The following is a 24,898-nucleotide window of genomic DNA, read 5'->3' on the forward strand; positions in this document are numbered from 1 at the left end:
TTTCATGTATCTTGGAAAATTTTTTAGGTCATCTAAGCCTAGCAAGTGCTTGGTAGTTTGAAGAGGAGCTTCATCATTAACATCTCTGAATTAAGCTCATGTCTAATAGGACTGTTTTCTCTTTGTCTGATATTAACGCTGTCCAATTCCATTTATGGATGCAAACAATACTGATAGATTTATTTAAAGAATACTTTAAACATCAGATAAATCACCTAGCTCAGAATGCACTCCACCAGTGGTAAATCCCTAGTGGAAGACAGTAAGATTAATGTACACATATGCTGCTACATGTATCAAACCCACAGATTTTTGGTCAGACAAAAGACAAGAAGACTTACGGAAAACTGCACTTCAAAACTTTTTATTTCTAAATTGTTTTACTAGTGCTAACTGTTGTGAGAAATAAGGGACAGTTTAGACTCGATATCATGAGATGCCATGAGATGCTTGGATGAGTCACTGTGTTAGATTCACAATGCTATTCATATTCAGGAAGCTTTTAAATTCTTTCCATATTTATGGTATTTAAAAAAAAAAAAACCTAGATTTGATAATCTTCTTGTGCTGCAAAGCATCACTTAAGAAATCTGGGTGATAGATGTGTTCTCACAGAGACTGCAGTACTGGATTTTGTTTCAAGGTACGCATGTCAGACTGTTAGCAGATTTCTGGTGTACTGAAGTTATAGAGACCCTTGTGAAAGACTATAGAGAAATATTCTAGCCTTTTAAAATGTATTATTTTAATAAACAAGATTATCTTTTGTCAAATACTAGCACCTGTTTATGTTGAATAGCCTCATAGTACATCTCATTGAAAACCTACCTTCCTCCTATTTTCCCAGGCTCCAAGTCACATCTTAACACCTGAACTTCTCTTAGACACTGAATGTTTCTAAGTTTTACCTTTCACTCAGCTACCAGGCTTGAATGTATCGACCAACTTGAGAGAAACAGTCCCTGACCAGCTACATTCACAAGCTCAAATCCACAGCCTTCAGCCTACAGATGGACAGAAAATACCGACATGCGCTGCTGATAGGTAGTGAAAAAGTATGCAATGCCTGGGCCTGAAATACAAAACGCACCTCTCTAGCACTCAGAAATTTTGCTGCTGCTGTTTCAGTTATCTAACTAATGAGTGGTTTATTTCTCAAAATGTACTGAGCAAGCCCATGTTAGGCAAATCACATATGCAGAAAACAGAAAACCTGTCCAAATTAGACAGTTCTTTTCTATTTCTGATGAGCCTCTAGGTCTACTGAGCTGAGATCTAGAGGAGCAGAGATCTAGGTCTACTGAGCAGAGATCACCAGTCTCTGATACAAACAATCATCACATTATTTCTCTTGCTGCTCTGGCTGCTGAATTATGGGGCAGATGAAGAGCTAACCCTGTTTTCTTCCCCAGGAGAGTAAGAGTAAAGGGCAGCTAAGTGGTTACTAAGTTCTAAACCTGACAGATAGGCAGTCTGTGCAAGAAGAACTAATGCATCATAAAGCACTGTACAGAAGTAAATAGTGTCATACTAAGTAAGAGGGACTCAAGCTCAACATACTGTCAGTTATATCTTCATACTATCTAAGCTCTATTGGTACATAGTTTGAATTTTGCATTTTCCCCTCTGTGGGGTTTATCTACCTCATGAGAAAGCAGCTGCCTGATTTCTAGAGAACTATTATAGATAGGCACCCGCTGACATACGCAGTCCCACAGAGGTCTGACTGCCCCCTCTGAAGCTCACTGAGCACGTCACTGCAAACAGCACCAGAACATCCCTAGGGGGAACAGGAAAATGCTTAGGAGTATTTCCATTTAAAGCTGCAGAAATAACTATAGAAGATTAAAAAGAGACCAGAGTCTACAAAAGAGACTGAAAATGTCAAGTCTGCTAAAAATATTACACTCCTTCACTCCAAAGCACACATCTAGCTAAGAAATGATAGCTAAGAGAACCATTTCTCTGAATAAAAATAGTAAATCATACATATATATATATATCCCCAAAGAGAAGCATTTTGACCACACAGAAACCAAAGTGTGCAAGAAAGAAACTGGAAAATCTGCAAGTTTTAATACATGACTCAGGTCACTGATTAAATAGCACTGATTTGGTAAGATGTTAATTCAGAAAGTAGGATTTTTTTAATAGAAAAAAAACAAGCCATCAAAAGAAGGGGTTGCTGCTTTATTTCAGATCACCTGCTCCTGTGTCTAAAATGTAGAAAAAGACACTATGAAAATCACTGGGCAATGAAAAGGAGTGATAGCATGGTAATGCTGTGCTTGTATTCTGTGACAGTGACTACATTCATCAAACCAATGAAACTTCTGTGCTACAGGAAGAATAATTCAGAAAATATTAATCTGTGATAAGGGGAATCTTCGGATCCGCCAAATTTTGTAACAAAAATTCTAACAAATTTATAACAATTTTTTTGTTACAAATGGCAACAAAAGCAACTGGTAAATGACCACCTGGATGACATAATTATGGCAAATCAGTGAAGTGAAAGAGTGGGTACTGTAGAAGCATACCCATCCTGCACTCACTCTTGGCGTTTTACTTTGGACTAGCTTTAAAAAAGTCAAAGATAGTCAAGTGCTGAAGACGACCACGTAAGTGGGTGAAGAAATTTCTCTCAGGAATTGCACAGCTCTAAGTGATCCTTCCCTGTTCATGACCCTTAAGCTTCATTTTCTATCATATAAATACTTCCACTGGGGGACAGAGGGAAAAAAAAATGCTCAGTGAAAACACGTTTTCAAATGAGGGTTTTCCAAAGAAAATCTTTTTTTGCTAGAAGATTTTGCCTGGCTCTAATCCTCATGAGGTGATGGATGTTAGTCACTACCCTAAATGACGCATTTGCACTCAGAAAACAAAACATCACAAGGTCGAGTAAATGCAGACAGTGGCAGACAGAAAATGGCATTACCAAGGTAAAAGCAATTCCGTTTATCGCATAAGTACAAAACCAAGCACCAGCACTGTCCCTGGGAAACTGACAGTTATAGATCCCAACAGGCGGTTTGTATTTTTACAACTTTGGTGAGTCAGTGTACAGGGTGCAAGTGGCCAGACTGTGGCAGCCATGCTGTAGGGCCTCTCTGACAAGGCCAGGGGCTGCCCTGGTTCCAGCTGGCCTCAATAGACACTTGCGGAGGGCACCACCAAGACCATGGCACCACCAAGCCATGTATATGGTGTCTGCCTCTGTGAAAACATCATTAAGGACAGATGTACACTTGGTGGGTGGTGGCGGAGAGAAAAAGCCAAACACAAACCAGAAATGGCAGCACAAACACCAAGGACAGAGGAGTCAGGAAGAGATGCTCCAGGCACCAGAGCGGAGTCTTCTGCAGCTTGCAGGAGGGGCATGGTGGAGCAGGTGTCCACATCATTGCCCTCCAGGCAGGTGGATGTTTCCTGAAGGATATTTCCTGTGGAGAGCCCATGTTGCAGCAGTGTGAGGATGAAGGAGCAGCAGAAAGATGCTGCTACAGGCTCACTGCAGCCTACACCCTACACCCATCCTCCCCTGTGCTGCTTGGTGGGGAAAGGATTCAGGTGTGAAGACTGAAGTTGAGCCTGTGAGAACTGGGGGTGTGGGTGTGTGAGGGGAAGGTGTTTTATTTATGTTTTTGTCTTTGTTTCTTACTGTCCAGCTCAATTTTAACTGATAACAGAATAACTGTATTTCCCCAAAAGGAATCTTGTTTTGCCTACGAGAGTTAGTGGTATATGATCTTCTTGTCTCCATTTTGACCCATGATGCATTTCCATCCTGTTTTCTCCCATGTTATGTTGAGGAGAGGGAGTGTGACAGCCTACCAGGTAGGTAGGTAGGTTAGCCTACCACAGTCAGTACTGTTTATCAGTTATAAAACAGAGTTAAATGGATTTTTCTTTATTGAGTTTCTCTTAGGCTCCCTTTAAAATTAAACCTAGTACTTGATCAAAAACCAATGATCCACGCTTTTGCTACGGTTTCCCATCTTTAGCTAAGTAGAAACCTAATCTTGGAAGCACTTGCTTAATACAGGGATGATTATGTCATGTATATCATGCTCGACTGGGCTCTCTCACTGTGAATAAGCCTTTTCGCCTTTTAGGGCATACTCTCATTTGATTCACTCAAGGGTTCTGTGTAGTAACAGTGGTGGTAAACAAAAATACCAGAAAAAAAGCACTCACAGAAATTTTCCATTGTTCCTTGGCCCAATGAGGATACGGTGTTCTGACTCTTCCCGTGAGATCCTCCCATGGAACCATGGCATCTTTTCATGGGCTGTAGTGGCAATCAACTTCTCCAGCTGAGGCTTTTGACTAATGATAGCTTGTTCAAGAGCATGCCCCTAGAGAGCGGTAAAAACACAGTCAAACTGTCTCCTGCACTGAAAACATGACAGGTAGACTCCCAGTAAAGGATTGCTTTTGGGACATCTATAATCTTCACATATATAAAGAAAAGATCTGGTTGCTATGCAAATATTAAACCAGAAAGTAATGTATAATAATCTAAACATCACAGAGCTGGAATTCTTCCTTTACCTCTGATAAATAGAAAGAAAAGTAAGTAGTAAATTAATCTTTTAATATATCAGTATATAACTGAAAATTACACCGTATTTTTACACTGAGACATAGCTAACTATACATAGTCTCAGTATCCTATGACAGTTTCCTGAAATAAACTGAACATGCTTTGAACTGCTGAAATGTGTTTATGTTGAGGACATCAGTACAAGTTCCCCAAAAGCAGGCAGGACAGTCCCAATTTTAGAGTGAACTATGTTAATATTTTTATATAACCTATATACCTATAAACCTACAACCTACCACTTGTAAATTCGGCCCAGAATTTGAGGGCAAAACCCCCTAGTTTCATCAGTTTTTAGCTTGAGTTCATCAACTTCCTTCTAGACTGGGCTCAGACTCATCAGAAAGAACTGTAAGCCTCAACACTTGCAGTAAGATTCAGGCTTTTCCAGTTTGTGAATTGCTTGATATACTTTAGAGAACAAAACACACAAGGTTACTTGCTAGTAACAAAAGAGATGAAAAACCTAGTGTAACTCCATTAGTTCATAATGGTAATTCATGGCATCCCAAGGTGAAACAAAATTCCCACTGCAGTCTCCTACAATAGTGTTTCCATGTTAGGACTGGCTTCTTCACAGTCATTCTAAGGAAAAAATCCAACCTGTCTTCCCCAGCATGGAACATACCTGCTTGACACAGGCAGTACCAAAGATGTATAAGCGGTATCTGCAGTTAAGAAACCAAGTTCTGTTTTGGACAAATTTAAATAGGCAGGAGGCCAGCTAAGAGGGGAGGATGCAAAGCAAGTCACCATGTCACCATGCCTGCCTGCACATCAATGAACAAAAATTCAGAAACAAAAGCAATAAACAAACCATTTCTATATCTTGTTCATTACATCTATTTTGGCGCATGTGGAAATCTGATGACACAGATTAGTGCTAGATAGATAGATGGTAAATAAGGCTATACCAGCCAAAGACATCATAAAGCTCCTAAGTTTTGTAAAATTTAAGGAAAACTATTATGGCCAGCATACTGCATGCACTGGGAAAAAAAAAAAACAAAACAAAACCAAAACCACCCCCACTGCTCAAAACTCAACAGCTATGGTTCCACTGTGAAAAAATGCCACAGTATGCAACAGTAATAGCTGGAAATAAACACTGCAATCTCTTTTTTCTCCTAACTCAAAGACCACTGTATGGCAAAATCATCCTGGACTTACCTGCAAATTCCAAGTTTGTTTGACATACTCCCTGATGAGGTTCTCCTTTAAATCTTCAAAGGGTCCTGTTTTGGGTTCAACGCCTGGTGGTCGGTTGAAAGGTTTTCTCAACAGACAGATAAGGCCATCTGCTGCTTCTGAGTGATAGTTAATGAGTTCAGCAGGACTGGCATGCAACTTGCCTCCTGCAATTGCATATGAGCCACTCAGGTCCCTCTCGATGGTATAATGATGAACCTTCCTTCCATGGGCCAAGGATAAAGCAAAGCCACCCAGGTAATTCCGGCTTTGGCGGAGCAAGTATAGTCCATCACTCACTCCTCCTTGCATCAGATACTCTTCTGCTTCTTCACGTGTAATATTGCCAAAGAAGTATGGCAAATGGTTAGCAGGGTTCACTGTGCTGGAAGCCATGATTTTTTCTTTTCCAAGAAGCGAAAGTATTCTGTATCTGAAAAACAGACGGAGACATGAGGATCAGCTGGAAATAAGAGAATAATCTAGTAACATGGCAATTCATATGTGGTATGTCAGAAGCACATTTTTTAAAAGATTTTTGGTTTTACCTTAGAAGTGCTCTTTCTAAATCGCAATTGAAGTTTTTCCTTGTTATAAAGCAATAGAAAAGTTTCCTATAACTGAACAAGTTACCTTTGACTCTTTGCCTCTTTTCTTCTTTGCCTAGCCATACAGAGGTCCTGACATTTTCACTTTCCTGAACACCTTCATCTATCCTTTGGTCCTGGCCTTGAGGTGTTTTCCAAGACAAGGAAATAACTAGGTAAGACAGATTCAGTGAAAAGTTTTTCTTTCTGGTTTTGTGCCATTCTAATTTTGCTTATGAGTAGCTTATGCCAGTATGTGGGCTGAGTATGGACAAAAGTCTTATATTAAAATAGTTAACATTCTTCTCCACAGAGATTTACCAATAATAATAATGAAAAAATTATAGTGTCTTGTCACCTTACATAATAGGAAGGCAGAATACCAATAAAAACACGGGAGTCAATCAAGTTCGCGATCTCTGAAGAATAATAATGAATATAGCATAAACATCTTTTATTTTTAAAAAATAAAAAGCATGTTTTTATATATAGATCATATACACACACAGTGTAACACTATTATAGTTCAATATATATTCCTTAAAAATATGCACAAGGACTCTACAGAACTCTAGCTACAGGAGCAATGTTTTTGTGTCCTGTCTTCCCTGAGTTATCCCAGTCTCTAACCTACACTGTCAACAGAGAAATTTATTTTCTTTAAGCCTCACTGGTGGTTTACACTGCCTGGACAGCTAAGCATTGTGCTGGAATTACTTTTTTCTCTTTCAAGTTACTGAAGACATCAGAATACAAAAGTTGAATTTGGTTAATTCTTGTTTTAGAGACTTTTAAATGACTAATGGATACTGGGAAGAACACTCCAGCAAGAGTATTTGCAAGCATATCTTTAGGTCAGATGAAGTGGTCCACAACTACAATTACTTAGGTGAGTTCACTGGTCGAGTTATTGTTTCTTGGAACAGTACGAGTTTTTCTTATACTTTCTCATATACTTTCTCTTCCAAATGGTTCCTCAGTCCAATCACTGTTTGTCCTGGGTTCAGCTGTTATTTTTCTCTTTGCAATGTAATGTAATCTAATAGTTCTTTTTCTTCTTCTAGTAGCTGGTGCAGTGCTGTGTTTTGGTTTTAGCCTGAGAACAAAGCTGATAACACACTGATGTTTTAGTTGTTGCCAAGTAATGTTTACTCTGATCAAGGACTTTTCAGTATCCAATGCTCTGCCAGTGAGGAGGGGCACAAGAAGCCGTGAGGAAGCAGACACAGGACACCTGATCCAAACTAGCCAAAGGGGTGCTCTATAACACAGCACGTCATGCCCAGTATATAAACTGGGGGGGGGGGGAGGAGTCATCTGGAAGGCCCACATCACTTCTCGGTTCAGGCTGGTATCAGTTGGCAGATGGTGAGCAATTGTATTGTGCATCACTTGTGTTTATTGTTGGTTTTTTTTTCCTTTTTAGTTTTATATTCTCTCCCCTTGTTATTTCCCCTATCGTTACTATTATTAGAAGTAATAGTTTTGTATTATACTTGATATTTTGAACTGCTCTTATCTCAACCCATGGGGTTTACATTCTTGTGATTCTGCTCTCCACCCTGCCCGGAGGTGGGGGGGGAGGGAAAGCAGGGGCGAGTGAATGGCTGCATGGTTCTGAGTTACTGTCTGGGGTTAAGCAACAACACTGTTTAATCAAGGCTGGCCACAGATTGTTACATCTACAGTTTATGTAGCCTAAGAAGGAAGGATCTCCATTTAGGACAGTTCAACACCTTCCTTCAGTCTAGAAAGAGAACAAAAATCCTATTATTGCCTTTGCATCTGTGAAATTACTTAATCTGAAAAGTTATATTCATATGAAAAATGTATGAAGTGCTTATGTTTGTATTATTTGTCTGTGTTAAACTTTTCCTTAGGGAGTATCTCTCAATTGTATTAACAAAATTTTTATTTTCCTTGTCTTTGAAGTTCAATTGTGACAACTTGATATTGAAATGCTCTTAAGTATACAAAATAAGTGACAGCCTCTCTTATCTGTAGTGTATTATGCAGACTTTAGACTAACAAGGCAACAATACATGAAAGAATAAACCCCATTGTTTGTGTTTACAACATCACTGCATATCCTGTATTTCTTTCCCAGTGTGTATATACTAAGAAAAACGTATATATACTGAATATGAAACCTCTGAACGTTAACTGACAAAATACTGTTTTCTGTGTTTTATTTAGGTTACTGCAGCTCTCTTTTCCCACCTTGCATTAAGCTTGGACAGAAGCAGACGAAAGGATCAGAAGTTCAGTTCCTGTTTCTATTGCTGTGCAGGATACAGCAGTAAAAACAATGTGCCCTTCACAACTGAACTAAAGGTAAAATTTTAGGGAAGCCATCCAGCAGTCTGTGGAATCAGCATTAAAAAAAATCAGGATGTTTATGAACAGGGTTAATAGACCTCTCTACTTGCAGCTGGCCAAAGCCTTTAAATGAGTTACATGAGCACATGCGGAGAGGACTTTATGGAAGACCATGTAAGAAGGGAAAGTCCATAACGCAAAGCTGCAACTAAGGAACAGATGTTTTAACACAGGGTCTTCTGGCGCATGGTGCTTTGGACTGGCAGCTCTGCAGCAGGCACAGCTGTGGTGTTTGCAAGGTCTGGACTGTTAAGCAAGGCCTTTGTGCTGGTGTTGTGCTTTAAGAGTCATTCTTTGCAGCTCTCAGGGCTCAGCTCCAGAGCTATTGAAGGATTTTCCCAGCCCTGCCAGAATACCCCCGAGTCGAGCTTACAGCAGCAGAGGTGAGCTGTGCAGGGACACCTCACCCTGGGGAGGTGGGACGGTTTTCTTCTTGAAGGACCTGGGCATTTCTTCCCTCCTTCCCAGCCAACAAATGACCGTGGCCTCTCTTCTCTTCCTAGCACAACACCCGCTGCTGCAGCACCGGAGACAGGGAGCAGCTCAACATCACCAACTCCCTCCAACCCACTGCAGCCTGTAGAGAGCATGGCCATGGTGCCTGAAGACCGCTGTCCCATCTGCCTGGGCAGCTGGGAAGACATAAGCTATGTGATGCCATGCCTCCACCAGTTTTGTTACCAGTGCATCCTGCAATGGGCTGAGATCAAGCCCGAGTGCCCCCTCTGCAGGAGGAGGATCCAGTCCATCTTGCACACAGTGGAGGCAGACGATGACTACAGGGAGCATATCATCACATCACCTCTGACACCACCAGTCATCATTCACCAGGCAGAAATGCCCAGTCGCCCAGCCTCCCGTGACTTCCATCACCCTGGAGCATCCCATCCACAGGCTGCAGAAGGGGTGCCCAGGGATCCTGTGGGCCACCTCCAGACTGAGGAAGGGATAAACCTTTTTCAGGACCACCCGACCCTCCTTGAGACCGTGCTGTCCTGGGCTGAACATAGGCTGCAGCAGATCTTTCGAAACCGGTGGCTGGAGGCAGCCATAGTGGAGAACACCATCATGGTCCTCCTGACAAACTATGGCATGAATGAAGAGGTGCTGGTCCAGATGCTTGGGGTCTATCTCCACACCCGCACTGTGACATTTGTGCAACAGCTTATCCGGGTTGCTGTGCAGTGGTGTGTCAGGGAGGCCCGCCATCTGCTAGGCCAGCAGGAAGGTCTCCTTGCCCTGGCCCAGGGACCTTCAGCAGCCCAGCAAGATCCACCAGGGATGAGCTTCCCAGCCACCCCTCTGCTTCCAGTGCCTTCACCACTGCAGCAAGAAGAGCCCCAGCAGCAGCCAGAGGGGGCCGTGCCCGGACCCTCCACTCCCAGCGGGGGCAGGGAGCACTCCACTGGGAGGCAACGGCAAGTCCCGAGGAGGAGGGGCAGCAGCCCTGAGGCCTCTGCAACCAACAAGAGGCCACCACCTCGTCTGTGAGCAAAGTAGGTTGCCTTGGGGGGCAGGCGAACCAGGGCTGGCAACCAGCTGGGGTATGTGTGCCAGCCCTCAAGGGCTCCCTATACTTCTCATGCCAAAAATTGCATTAGACTACAGTACCTGTTCAAAAAAGCTCAGTAATGTTGCAGTGAACAAAATTCAAACAGAATTTGCCACAGCACTCTATCTGTGGAAATTTATTTTCAGAGAAGTATTTCGTGGAAGTTTCTTTTCTCCATGCCTTTAGTTTCGGACTTACAGAAATGTTAGGACCTTCATGTCTATAAAGGATAAAGAGCTCTGCAATGAAATTTAAAAATAATATAGTAAAAGTTGAGTGGGGTGGGAGGGGAAATTTGCATTCCCTAGCTACAAAAGTTTCTGATGTACTCGCTACTGAAGTTAAAATTCACTTTGACTTTGATGTGTTTCAGATCAGGCTACTCCTCAGCATATTGCTTAGTCTCAGTATTTACTATATACTCTTCAAGTTGAGCTGCGCAGACACAAGTTCTCTTTGGTGGTCTTTTTGTATAATCAGCAGTGCCAAGTTTTTCCACTGCTGATAATTCAGCAAGTTTATGAGTATTAATATAAATGCTGAAAAACCCCTCATACCTGTTCATTAAGGAGTCACAGAATACACACAAGCCAGAAATTATATGTATGCACAGCAACAGTGTCAACAGCCTCTAAGTAAAATTTCTGTAATCTTTCTAGATGTTCCAAACCACTATTCAAAGGGGGAACATGTATAGGCATATCAAGTTTAACTGAATGATCATATCAGATACAGAAAACAGAGAAGGTGATACACTCACTGGATGCTAAGGGTATCATAAAGACTTCTTATAATTCTGAGATTAAAATTGTGGCCAATAGTTCACTTTTGGCACAATAGACCCCTCTATAAGGAGATTGAAGTTTTCCTGATAGAAGCTTTGACCAACATGTTGAATGAAAGACCAGCAAAAAGGGCTGTTCATGTGCAAGACTGGTTTCCTTGACTCTGCTTATCATACCTACAAACTGCCCTCCTAAAACCAAACAAATGTACAGACACTGCAGCTCTTAGAAGTCTATCAACATGTTCTATGTGTCTAGCAGCTGGGACAAAATGTGAGAGAAAAAATAACACTTCGTACATCTAGTCATGCTGCCTATGCCCTAAATTAGTTATTCACATCTCATTGTAATGCAAACAGTGTAAGTGCTACCTCCTGACTCGCAGTATCACAGTATCACAGTATGCTAGAGATTGGAAGGGACCTCAAAAGATCATCTAGTCCAATCCCCCTGCCGGAGCAGGAACACCTAGATGATGTTACACAGGAATGTGTCCAGGCGGGTTTTGAATGTCTCCAGGAAAGGAGACTCCACAACCTCCCTGGGCAGCCTGTTCCAGTGTTCTGTCACCCTCACTGAGAAGAAGTTTCTTCTCAAGTTTAAGTGGAACCTCGTGTTCCAGTTTGTACCCATTACGCCTTGTCCTATCATTGTTTGCCACTGAGTAGAGCCTGGCTCCATCCTTGTGACACTCCCCCTTTATATATTTATATACACTAATAAGGTCACCCCTCAGTCTCCTCTAAACTATACAGACCCAGCTCCCTCAGTCTTTCCTCATAAGGGAGATGCTCCACTCCCTTAATCACCTTAGTTGCCCTGCGCTGGACTCTCTCCAGCAGCTCCCTGTCCTTCTTGAACTGAGGGGCCCAGAACTGGACACAATATTCCAGATGGGGTCTCACCAGGGCAGAGTAGAGGGGAAGGAGGACCTCTCGACCTACTAACCACCCCCCTTCTAATACACCCCAGGATGCCACTGGCCTTCTTGGCCACAAGGGCACAGTGTTGGCTCATGGTCATCCTGTCGTCCACTAGGACCCCCAGGTCCCTCTCCCCTACACTGCTCTCTAACAGGTTGTTCCCCAACTTATACTGGAACCTGGGGTTGTTCCTGCCCAGATGCAGGACTCTACACTTTCCCTTGTTATATTTCATCAAGTTATTCCCTGCCCAACTCTCCAGCCTGTCCAGGTCTCGCTGGATGGCAGCACAGCCTTCTGGCGTGTCAGCCACTCCTCCCAGCCTAGTGTCATCAGCAAACTTGCTGATAATACACTCAATTCCCTCATCTAAATCAATGATGAATATATTAAATAATACTGGTCCCAGTACTGACCCTTGAGGCACTCCACTAGTTACAGGCCTCCAACTAGACTCCGCCCCATAGACTACAACTCTCTGGCTTCTCTCCTTCAGCCAGTTCACAGTCCACCTCACTACCTGATCATCCAGACCACACTTCCCCAATTTAGATGTGAGGATGCTGTGAGAGACTGTGTCAAATGCTTTGCTGAAGTCAACGTAGACCACATCCACTGCTCTGCCATCATCCATCCACCGTGTTATTTCCTCATAAAAGGCTAAGAGATTGGTCAAGCATGATTTCCCCTTGGTGAAGCCATGTTGACTGCCCCTCATAACCCTCTTATCCTTGATATGCCTTAAGATGGCACCGAGGATAAGGTGTTCCATCACTTTCCCAGGGATGGAGGTGAGGCTGACTGGTCTATAGTTACCCGGGTCCTCCTTCTTGCCCTTTTTGAAGACTGGAGTGACATTTGCTTTCCTCCAGTCCTCAGGCACCTCTCCCGTTTCCCAAGACTTGGTAAAGATGATGGAGAGTGGTCTAGCAATGACTTCCGCCAGTTCCCTCAGCACCCGCGGGTGCATCCCATCTGGACCCATGGATTTATGGATGTCCAGATTGCTCAACTGGTCTCTAACCCATTCCTCATTGACTAAGGCAAACCGCTCCGTTGACCTGACTTCATCTAAGGTCTCAGGGGTGCAGGGCTCTTCAGGACTGCCTGCAGCAGAGTAGACAGAGACAAAGAAGGCATTCAGGAACTCTGCCATCTCTGTATCTTCTGTCACCAGGGCACCCATCCCGTTCATCAGTGGGCCTACATTGCCTCTGGTGTTAGTTTTGTCTGCCATGTATTTGAAAAAGCTCTTTTTGCTGTCCTTGACCCTTCTCGCCAGGTTTAATTCTAAGGAGGCCTTAGTCAACCTAGCTGCCTTCCTACATCCTCTAGCAGCAGCCTTATATTCCTCCAAAGTGGCCAGCCCCTCTTTCCATGAACTGTAAACTCTCCTCTTCCACTTCAGCATACCCAGCAATTCCCTATTTAGCCATGCAGGTCTCCTGGCCCTCTTCCTTGACTTCCTACGTGTCGGGATGCTCCGATCTTGAGCTCGGAAAAAGCAATCCTTGAATGCCAACCAACTATCTTGGGCCCCTTTACCTTCAAACAGCCTTGCCCATGGGATTTCCCCTAGCAATTGCTTGAAAAGGCCAAAGTTTGCCCTGCTAAAGTCCAGGGTTGCAATTCTACTTGTTATTCTACTGGTCCTACCACACAAGACCCTGAATTCCACCATCTCGTGGTCGCTGCAACCAAGGCAGCCCTCAACCCTTACTGCTTCGACCAGACCCTCCTTGTTAGTGAGGATGAGATCCAGCAGCGCTCCTCTCCTGGTCAGCTCATCCACCATTTGCAGGAGGAAGTTATCATCCATGCACTGGAGGAACCTCCTGGACTGTGGCTGGGTTGCTGAGTGGTCCTTCCAGCAAACATCAGGGAAGTTAAAATCCCCCACGACGACCACAGCCTGTGACTGTGAGGCCGCTCTCAGCTGCCTGTAGAAGGCCTCGTCAACTTCCTCACCCTGATCTGGTGGTCTGTAACAGACACCTACAACAGTATCGCCCCTGCCAGCCTGCCCCTTAATTCTCACCCACAGACTCTCAACTCGCTCATCATCTGTCCCCGGACAGAACTCGGTGCATTGTAGTTGCTCCCGCACATAAAGAGCCACCCCACCATCCCTCCTGGCTGGCCTGTGTTTCCTGAAAAGGACATAGCCCTCCATGACTATATTCCAGTCATGTGAGCTGTCCCACCATGTCTCTGTAATTGCCACCAGATCATAGTCTCCTGACTTAACACAGGTTTCCAACTCCTCCTGCTTATTTCCCATGCTGCGCGCATTGCTGTACAGACATTCCAGGGAGCGAGCTGAGCACACCGATTTCACTCTAGGATTATAGGAGGCCTCCCAGTCTTCATCAATTCTGGAGTGCTGCCCCACTGGGGCAAGCCCAGCTACAACCCCATCCCCCTTCGAATCTAGTTTAAAGCTCTCCAAATGAGCCCTGCTAATTCGTGCCCCAGCATCCTTTTGCCTCTGTGAGATAAACCTTTCCCACTTGTCATTGTCCAGAATGGTGCCCTATAAAACCAGCCGTTATCAAAGAATCCAAAGCCCTGCCTGTAGCACCAGTCTTGAAGCCAATCGTTTATGAACTGAATCTTCCCATTCCTTCCCACATCATCAGTGGAAGATGGAAGGAGGGAGGAGAAGATCACTTGAGCCCCAGACTCTCACCATCCGCCCCAAGGCCCTGTAGTCTTTCTTCATCCCCCTCAGACTGCGGAAAGCAGCTTCCCCCTCACCTGTCTGGAAGATCAGCAGCGGGTAGTAGTCCGTCGGGTGCACCAGGTTGGGGAGCACCCTGGTGATATCCCTGATCCGGGCTCCAGGCAGAGTACACACTTCCCTATGATGAGGGTCAACTCTGCATATCGGGCCCTCTCTTCCTCTCAGAAGGGAATCGCCTACTACAATGACCCTTCTTTCTTTCTTAACAGAGGCAGTCTTGAGGTGCAAAGTCGACCAACTTTTCCTATGTGGCCTTGTAGGCTGGCCTTGCCCCACTTCTCACCTACCTCCTTCAAGATCCAGGGCCTCGAACCTATTACAGAGGGACACCTGGGGAAGCAAGGCAAGAAGGGGGGAGGGTTTCCCACGACGCCGAACTGGAACTCGCTTCCAACCGTCGTCGTCTTTTTGGTCCCCTACCTCTGCGCAACAGCTACAGGGCAGGGGCTGTCTCGGGCCATCCCCCTCTGTCTGAGAGGGCAGGGGGTCCTTCCCCTTTTGGGGGGTATCTCCCTGGAACCGTTCCGACTGGCACGCCAGGGAGTTACTCCACCAGTCGATCTCCCTTTCGCACTCCCTGATGGTCCTCAGCGTCTCAACCTCCTCCTTAAGTTTAGCCACCAGGCTAAGCAGATCTTCTACCTGCTCACACCTCACGTGGGTGGAATGCTGTCCTCCCTCCCCCGGCAGCAGCAGGCTCTGGCACTCCCTGCATCCAGAGACCTGAACAGCCACGGTTTGGGTCGGGGGTCTCTGTCTGAGTTGCTGCAGTCATCTTACTGCAAGCTCTCTTTCTGGAGGCGACCATATTGGTCAGCAGTCTGGGACACCAGCAACAGGGTCAGCAACACGACCTGCTAGCCTCCTTCCACCTAGCTTCTTTAGAAATTTATCTGATGGACCCAAGAGGACAGAAACACTTAGGCATGTAGAGGACGGGTAAACGTTCTACTGTCTTAAAAATAACCAGTAAAAGGCTTTTATTTTATGATGATCTTGAGACGCAGCGTTCACTACAGAAGTGCTCCATTTCACCAGCAGTTAAGACTCCCTATTTCAGAGGAGTATCTGAGCTTAAGATGGATGTTCTCTTTGGTTGGATTTCCTTGTGTCCTGGGTTCAGCAGTAGCAGTCATGTTTCTCCTCCTTGGTAGCTGGTGCAGTGCAGTGTTTTGACTTTCGGCTCGGGAACAGAGCTGATAACAATGACATTTTGGTTTGGCCAAGGACTTTGTGAGCCTCATGCTCTGCCAGGGAGGAGGGGAAACCAGGAGGAAGCAGAGACAGGACACCTGACCCAAACTGACCAAAGAGGTATTCCATACCACAGCACGTCATGCCCAGGATGTAACTGGGAGTTACCCGGAAGGACTGGGAGACTGTGGGGTTGGAGGAGGTATGGGTTGGTGCTTGGTCAGGCTTGGGGGGCAAGTTATCAGTCGGCTGGTGGTGAGGTGATGTATTCTCTTCCCTTGTTATTTCCTTTATCATTGTTATTACTGGTGGTAGCAGTAGTGATTTGTGTTACACCTTAGTTACTAAACTGTTCTTATCTCAACCCGTGGGAGTTGCATTCTTTTCGATTCTCCTCTCCGTCCCTCCGGGAGTAGGGGGAGGGCAAGAAGGGGGGGGAGTGAGTGAACGAGTTACCTGACTGGGTTTAAACCACGACACCTTGCCTTCTTTTTGGGAGTTTAATACCCCTCTAGGATCAGTAATAGTGCAGAAGGAAATATGTTTGATTCACACTTTTCTCCTCCTGCAAATTCCTCCAGGGGACAAATAATTCTGAGCTTGCCAAGTCAGCACAGTTACAAATGTGAGGCTGTAAAATGGAGATTAAGTACCCAAAGGGCTGAATGTAAGGTTTTTACCCTTGAGAAGGCTGAAGGAAGTGCAGCTGGTTACCTGAGAGATGAACTTCAGCTTAACACTAAAAGAGGGTCTAAAGTGCAACTCTCCCCATAGCCATTACATTTGACTTTTAAGGAAACTACAAATACAAGCAAATATAATGGGTTACCCTACATGAAATAAAAAAAAATAAAAATATGTATTTGAATATTTCCTATGCAAATACATAGGAAAATTAGGTACACAGTTTCCCTCATCAGTGTTGCAGATAGTGGGGACTCCAGACATAACACAAGAGTTTTGTACCTCACACATTTCCTGCATGCAGGGATGTGGAACATTCTTGTACAACAGAGCAGCAAAACTCAAGAGAACTCACCTGGAAAGCATTAGAAACAATCTGTGTTGACCAAACTGTTACCCTTAGCCTGCTTCTCTTTCACTTCTTACATTTAGACAAGGATAAGAGTAGAATAATTGCTTTATTGAATGGTTTGCATAGCAGCGAGCATAGTGTTACTGAGGTACTAATCTCCACTGTAACATAAAAGATTGTAAATTGCAGTATGAATCTTTCTACAAAGACCAAACAGGCACATGGAAGGAGACTTAAGGGCAGATGTCTGATTATTCTACTCATCCAACTATTTAATGAGTAAAAGGACTGAAGTGCGACAAAAGATCAAAAGGCATGTAGTGGTGAAACAGTGCTCCAGATAAGCTCTTTATTTGAACAGTTATTTTTTTCCCTTTCCTTGGTTTTCAAAGTAGTATTCTATGAGCAATATATGAAAAGTATAGAAGTAAAAAGCAGTATCTTTTGCATGCAAAAGACAAAACAAAGGCTCACTGGAGAGCGCAGAACGATTGAAACAATTTGATCTAGCATAGGGTGAAATTTTTTCTTTTCCCTAAAATTCATGTTTAATTAGAAATCTTGGAATCAAGATGTCTGCCTCTGTGAACAGCACTGTAATTTTTCATTTTAAGATTCTTTTCTACCTTTCGATCTAAAAGGTGAAAGTAAGCATGCAAAGAATTAGAAATATACATTTGATGGTGACTTCAAATAGTATTTTAAATATTTAGGTACTTTCAGGGTTTAGTATAATCTTAATGGTATACTCCAAACTGATGTAAATTGTGACATAATTGCCATGAAGGTATTATAAACCCATTGTTACTGCCTCACATTTAAAGGTGATATTTACATTTTTATAGTACTTAACAAATAAAATGGATTTAAACAGTTGTTGTGTTCTCATTTCTTCACCTTTAAAACCACCTTCCAGTCTGCCTAGGCAGCTGAATGGTGGTCTTAATTTGATTCATCAGATTACCTTTAAATGTCTTCTTTACCTTCCTGCATAAAAAACATGAAGACTTAATTTCTATCCAGACCTTATGAGAAGAATTTTTAAGAGGAAATTATGCAGCAACAAAGGAAGAACAAAGTAAATGTTTAAAAGTAAGTCATTAGGGAAGGAAATGAAGCAGAATATCATTTTCTCAAGTCATTTGAACAAACTGATCAGGACATAAGGTGAACTTTTTGACCTATTGGAAAAAAATCTAAAATCTTACTTAATTCAGCTGGCAACACTAATGATTTTTACAACTTTTGTAGACAGTGACATCTCCAAACAATGTCCCATTTATCATCTGAAAGAGATGCCCATATCACTGTATCAAAAGGAAAAGCAACATACATGAGATCACCAACAGGTTTCTTCCAATATGGTGTTCTTCCTCAGGAAGTGCCTTGGCTGTGTACCGGCAGTATGTCTCAGCCTCCACCTACTGCGTCTCTAACCAGCTTACAGTCCACAGCAACCTGTCCACCACTCACGCTTGGGCCTCTTTCATCATGTGTTTTCTCCTACTCTATGAGAAGGTTTTATCATACAAGCAAACAGCCATCTCTTATCTCTGGATCCTTTTACTGACTATCGAAGCATTATGCTGTACTGTTTTCTTCCCTGCACTTCAGACTTTAAAATGTGCCTTCTTTCATTTCCAAAGGCTTTTCTGCTGTTCTACACACACTGCTGGGCAATGAGGATAGATATGCAAAGCATATCTGTTAGTTTTAAAGCAATTTTCACTCTTCAGTATTTTCCCAGCATTAGCCTTTCCTTAGCACTTTTATCAGACATAGGTGCCAAGTTCCATATTTTACTTTGTTAGCAGTTCAGTTTCAGAAGCATTTTCTTTCTTTCAGATATTTCTGATTTCTTGCAATGATTTTGGGATAACTACAGTGCTCCTTCTAAGGTTTTTAAACACTGAGATATATATTTTAAGAGAATAGCAGCTTAGTTAAAGTCAGTCTGGGAACAAATGAGGAGTGTGGTAGCTTTGGGCCCAGAAGACTTTTCTGCTGAGGAGTTTACAATCTTGAGTTGAATAATGCCATTAGTGACCTGCAGGATTGTCCAACCTGTGACAGGTTTTGTGTGTTCTCATGATTCTGAAAATTAGTGGCCTTGCTAGCACCTTCCTGATCTTAAGAGAAAATAATGTTTCCCCTTGTTCATGGAATGCCAGAATCACAGAATAGTTAGGGTGGGAAAGGACTTTAAGATCATCAAGTCCCAGCCCCCCTGCCACGGGCAGGGACACCACACTCTAAGCCATGTCACCCAAGACTCCATCCAACCTGGTCCTGAACGCTGCCAGGGATGAAGCATTTACCACTTCTTTGGGTAACCTGCTCCAGGGCCTCACCACCCTCACAGTAAAGAACTCCTTGCTTATAGCTAAAAGAAACTTCCTCTGTTTAAGTTTGAACCCATTACCCCTTGTCTTATCACTACAGTCCCTGATGAAGAGTCCCTCTCCAGCATCCCTGTAGGCGCCCTTCAGACACTGGAAGGCTGCTATGAGGTCTCCATGCAGCCTTCTTTTCTGCAGGCTGAACAGCCCCAACTTTCTCAGCCCAGCTTCATACGGTTGGCTTTCTGGGCTGCAAGTGCACACTGAAGCCAGCTCATGTTAAGTTTCTCATTAACCAGTACCCCCAAATCCTTCTCCGCAGGGCTGCTCTGAATCTCTTCTTTGCCCAACCTGTAGCTGTGTCTGGGATTGCCCAGACTGAGGTGTAGGACCTTGCACTTGGCATGGCTGAACTTCGTAAGGCTGTCATTGGCCACCTCACAAGCATGTCAAGGTCCCTCTGGATGGCATTCCTTCCCTCCAGCGTATCAACTGAACCACACAGCTTGGTGTCATCGGCAAACTTGCTGAGGGCGTGCTCAATCCCACTGTCCATGCCACTGACAAAGATGTTGAACAAGATCGGTCCCAACACCGATCCCTGAAGGACACCACTCATTACCGATCTCCAGCTGGACACTGAGCCATTGACCACAACTCTGTGCGTGAGGCCATCCAGCCAATTCTTTGTCCACCCAGTGATCCATCCATCAAATTGATGTCTCTCCAATTCAGAGACAAGGATGTCGTGCGGGACAGTGTCAAACACTTTGCACAAGTCCAGTTAGAGGCCATTAACTGCTCTACCCCTGTCCGTCAGTTCTGCAGTCCCATCATAGAAGGCCACCAAATTGGTCAGACATGTAAATCCTCAGCATATTGGCCTTAACAGAACAAGAAAACTGCCAAACAGGTGGTGTTGGTGCTTCATCTACCAAAACACCATGTATCTGCCCTCTTGTGTTAAAGATCTATTCATGCAAAGAGCTGAAACAAAAACTCACACCTAAAATCATTAGTATTAAAAAAAAGAAAAAAGTTATTTAATAAATATTTTTCTTTGCACTTACTTTCCAGAATCATTTTTGTCTCTATTGAAGACAGTTAAATAGATGTTTTGCCTCCACTGAAACATGACAGAAATGTCCTCATTTATTCTAAACTGCATCTGACATTCTGATATCATCAGACTACTTCAGGCACTCCAGCTATTGAACTATTTCCTGAGGAAATACTACTTAAGTTGGCAACACTATTACTGCTCTTATTATAAGGTAAACAAATGCTTAGAAAAAGCACTACAGTGTTCATACGTTATTCAGAGGTTTACTGTGTAGGCTTCTGTAGTGAGGTCATGGGGGGGCACTGATCACTAAAAACAACATTCTTCTCTGATGCTATAAATCTATTGTCTCTCTTCCACAACACCTTCTTTTGGGGACCTTCCGTCTTTGTTAACCTTTTGACATTTTATAGTTAGCCTCTAAAAAGGTTTTTCTGCTTTATCTTTTAAAAGATTCAGAATGCTACTGGGAAAAAAATAAAGTAGACAGGCATTTATGGATTAGAATCATTCTTTCTCTGGCAATAGAAATCCCATGGTTTTCACATATACTTAAGAAAAACAGGAAAAAAAAAGTTTGGCGCTTAAGAAAAAAAAAGAAAACAACTCACCAACACAAAAATATCAACACTTCCTTTCACACTTTCATACCCTTTCCATGCTTTACTAGTTGTTCCCTTGACTCCTTTTCCAGGGAAATCTTCCACTGTCACAAATGTAACCACTGCCTCAGGCTAAAGATGTCTCTTGTCAAAACAAGTATTTTTGTCTTAAAACAGATGGCATATTCTGTATGGAAGCCTGCTCCCTTTTGGGCAAAGTACTTTTACTGTGATCAGCACCCACTAAACACCATACAGAAAATGGAACCACTGGGGAAGAGCTAACACCCAAAGGAAAGTATTCCAAATACTCCAGGCCGACCCTTCTCTTATCTCCTGTTTCCCTGCTCTGACAAGGTGTGAACAAACTTCTCTGTGCACAGACAGACCTTCACAAACTTCAGCTGTGTGCTCTGCAGTGTCAATGGAAGTGTACAGGGACAACTGTTTCTTCCCAGTGCTGACAGAAAAAAAGCTTGGGCTGGGGTGCAGTTACAAAAGTCTTTCTCAGGGAGCCCCAAACTGCCTCTGAATGCTTTAGGAACTGAAGTGCCTTTCCAGAAATACATTAAAAAGTAAAACTGCTCTTTGTAGCACAGAGGCTGACTGACTGACTGGCCTCATTGTGAGTTAAGAGTGGCAAAATAAAGCAGGTTCCTCTTTTAGACCTAGGTCATCTGTCATCTGAAACAGTCTGCAGTATCCTGCTCTATATAAGGTACAGAAATTATTGCAGGAACAAAAATAACTGGCTTTTCATACTTCTAGAATAGGCAAGTTTCTACAAAACTGATCAAGATTTCTCAGTGCCACTTTCTATGGAAAATGTGGCATGTTACCTTATTCTTTGAAAAGCTCCTGGTAGGAGAATATAGCAAGGCTAATGTTCTACTGCACGGGCACTAACTTACAATGGCTCATCTCTTGCTGGCAATTACACCCACAGAAGTCTGGAAGAAAGGATAAGCATTTTTATGTTATTTTTTTGAAAGGAAGATGGGCTATGAGCTCACGCAGCCACACTCCCAACATTAAACATCAGTTTCTTAACATCTATGTAATGTGGGTTTCTTTTTTTTTGTAATTAGGAACCAGATCAAAGGAAGACTTCTCTCCAAGTATAGCATCCTCCAGCAGCGGAGCCAGCTCCTCCTGACTAGCTTTTGTGAGGATGTGTACATCAGAAAGGTAAAACTGCACTGCAAAAAAGCTCCTCATACCAATTAGTGTGTCAACGAGTTCACACTCAAGAAAAGACTAGGTCTGCGTCCTTTCCTCATACAGCCCTATATGCTCAGAACAAACAGTACAGCTAAAGCTCACTTCTCATTGCTATAAAGGACGGATCAGGCTCTTAGTATGCAGGAATACCCTTTAGGCAGCAAACAACCTCTTGGATTAACTGTAACCTCACTTCTCACATAAAACATGAGAATGTTGCAGAAATGCTATAGAGAGAGAAGCAGGAGCCTTCTCCTCCAGTACCACAGAGGAAGCCTATTTTCAACACCTAGACCAGTGAAATACTCTTGACAAGGCCGGTTTATCACTCTGGGCAGAGAGAGGATGCACCTGGCCTCAGTGTGTTATGGGCCATCAGGCAGTATTTCCCTAGCTCTTGCATGACAAACTGCCAGGCTGGAAAAACAAATAGCTTATTTTCAACCTTCTTTTCTCATGGTGTACCATCCTCTGTGCAACATCAACGGTTACATTGCTAAATGGTCTATAGGTAATTGTTGCTACAGATAGTTGCTACACCAGGATACCAAAAAACTGCCTCCATTTGACAGAACTTGTTCCTCAGGAGTCAGAGGCAATTGGATTTCACACTAGCAACATCACTCCCTCAACACACCACTGATTCCATGTGAAAACATCTCTGCATCCTCTGCAGAAAGGGATTGAGTTCAGTCTCCCCTTACAGAATTCTTCCCCTGAACTTCTGTACGCAGGATACCTGCGGACCAGATCTTTGCTGCATCCACTGGATGAAGACACTCACACAGCTGTTGAGCTCACTTGAAGCAGCATGAGATTCCTTACCGACTGCACAGGGTAACTGAGGACAGAACAGTTACTCAAAGCCTTTCTCAATGCATTCTTAATTCTGGAGTGTCCCGCTGTATGCATGACCGGAACTGTTGAGAGCAGCGCTCTTCCTCTTGATACTCACTATAAATAAGTCATCATTCTCAGAAACCTGCAAGATGGAGTTGTGAAAAAGACAGCTAATTCCATTATCCTATTTATAAAAATAACCGTTACTTAAATATACTGCTTGTTTTACCAACTTTTGAGCAAAATACTGCAGAATTCATATGTATCCTTTGAAATGCAGCACTGAAATCTAACACATTATGTCAAAGATGACTATGTTAATGCTGCTTCCTTTACTTAGATTCCTCATATTTCAGGTATTGGAGACTTTTCACCTTATCAAATTCTTAAGTTTGTTTTTTGTGGGTTTTTATTTCTTTGTTTGTTTGGATTGAATTTTGGTTTGGTTTTTTGTTTGTTTGTTTGTTCTCTGTAAAGTGAACAAGTTATAAACTTGATTCAAGTTATAAAATTTGGGCTAAGCTTCCCAGAGTGGGAGCTCATCCATGAAAAACTGCCTAGCACACTTACTACCTTCCTTTTCTATGCTTTCTCTAAAAAAAATGACAAAAAGGATTTTTTAGTTTAAGTTTTTCTGTAATGTATTTTAAAAGAGTTTTTTTTTTTCTGGGGGGAAAAGATGTCTTTCTAGCAGATTTCAAATGCCAGGCTTTGAATCTAGATTAAAAAACAAACTTTATACTCAAGACTACAAAAATCAAAACTAGTCTGCAAAAACTATTAAGACATTGTTTTAAACTGAGCCCAATTCCTTTGAAATTTGTAGAGCCAATTTTGAAATCAGCACTAGAATTTTTAAATGCAGAACTACACATTTTAGCATTTTAGCTTTACTAGCCCACAGATGTTCCCAGTCACACTGGCTTTAGCTAAGAGACAGTACACTGACTTCCACATGTTCTAGAGGCAGTTGTCTCAAAAGTTTTATGATTTTTGTTTTTTTCCTTTCCTTTTCTCACTTACTTCATTATTTCATTGAAACAGTGGGAAACAGTAAGAGAAAGACTATACAAGACATTAGGGGTAGGCTGTGGCTGATGTACCTTATGCTGACCCCTGGTCCTTTTATTCATTTTACCGAATCTGTTTCTTAAGATAAGGATTTTTAAGTCTTAAAAACCATTTAAAAGCTCCATCTTTTTTTACTTTATGATCTTAAAATACTTAGTCAACTGTATGCTGTTTCCTTAGTACATATTCTACTCTAACACTTCCTGTCTCTGTTTTCTCTAGTTACCTCCAACCACAAATGTTATTCCTGTCAATTCAACTCCATCCCCACCCTAGGAGTTGCCTCATGGATTTGCATGGCTGGATTTACATACCACAGTGCCATAAGTCTTACTTTTACAAAAGCTTTTAGCACCTGACATTTTACCTCTACTCAGTTTCAGTGCTGAAAGATTCCTTGTGTTGCCTCCTTTCGTTCTGAAGGGAACAGAAGTTGTTGGATATGTCACTGCACAAATTGTCCAACAGCTAGGCAACATCAACTACATAAACCTGCTGCTGAAACCTTAAATTAATGGATGAAAATGCAAATACTACACAACAACTTTGTGATCACATTATTTTTATTATGACTAAATAAATATTGATAATTGTGTATTGGCCTATACTGCATACAAGAATAGGGAATAATCCTGTAAAGCCCAGGGCTGCTGCTTCTCACAAGAGTGATCAAAGGGCTTACATTAAACTGAAAAAATTAATAATGTTTCTCGGCGCAAGAATTAGGAATGTTTATCTGTAAAAGTGTTCTTATCAATGCCAGCTGATA

At 42.8% G+C, this 24,898-nt stretch overlaps 1 protein-coding gene across 1 annotated transcript in view; it reads right to left on the reverse strand.

The window, feature by feature from the left end:
• The window catches only part of SYK (spleen associated tyrosine kinase), a 52,306-nt gene that overhangs the window by 24,790 nt on the left and 2,618 nt on the right, over window positions 1–24,898 (reverse strand). The window contains exons 2-3 of the mRNA XM_062609824.1: window positions 5,777–6,227; window positions 4,201–4,361 (exon numbers count right to left, since the gene is read on the reverse strand). Coding sequence (XP_062465808.1) covers window positions 4,201–4,361; window positions 5,777–6,190 — 575 coding nt within the window. The 5' untranslated portion in view covers window positions 6,191–6,227. The remainder of the gene's footprint in view (window positions 1–4,200; window positions 4,362–5,776; window positions 6,228–24,898) is intronic.

Source organism: Pezoporus occidentalis, unplaced genomic scaffold (genome assembly GCF_034315485.1).
Source record: "Pezoporus occidentalis ecotype Australia unplaced genomic scaffold, CSIRO_AGI_Poc_V1 ctg141, whole genome shotgun sequence".
In the NCBI taxonomy this organism is placed as follows: domain Eukaryota; kingdom Metazoa; phylum Chordata; class Aves; order Psittaciformes; family Psittacidae; genus Pezoporus; species Pezoporus occidentalis.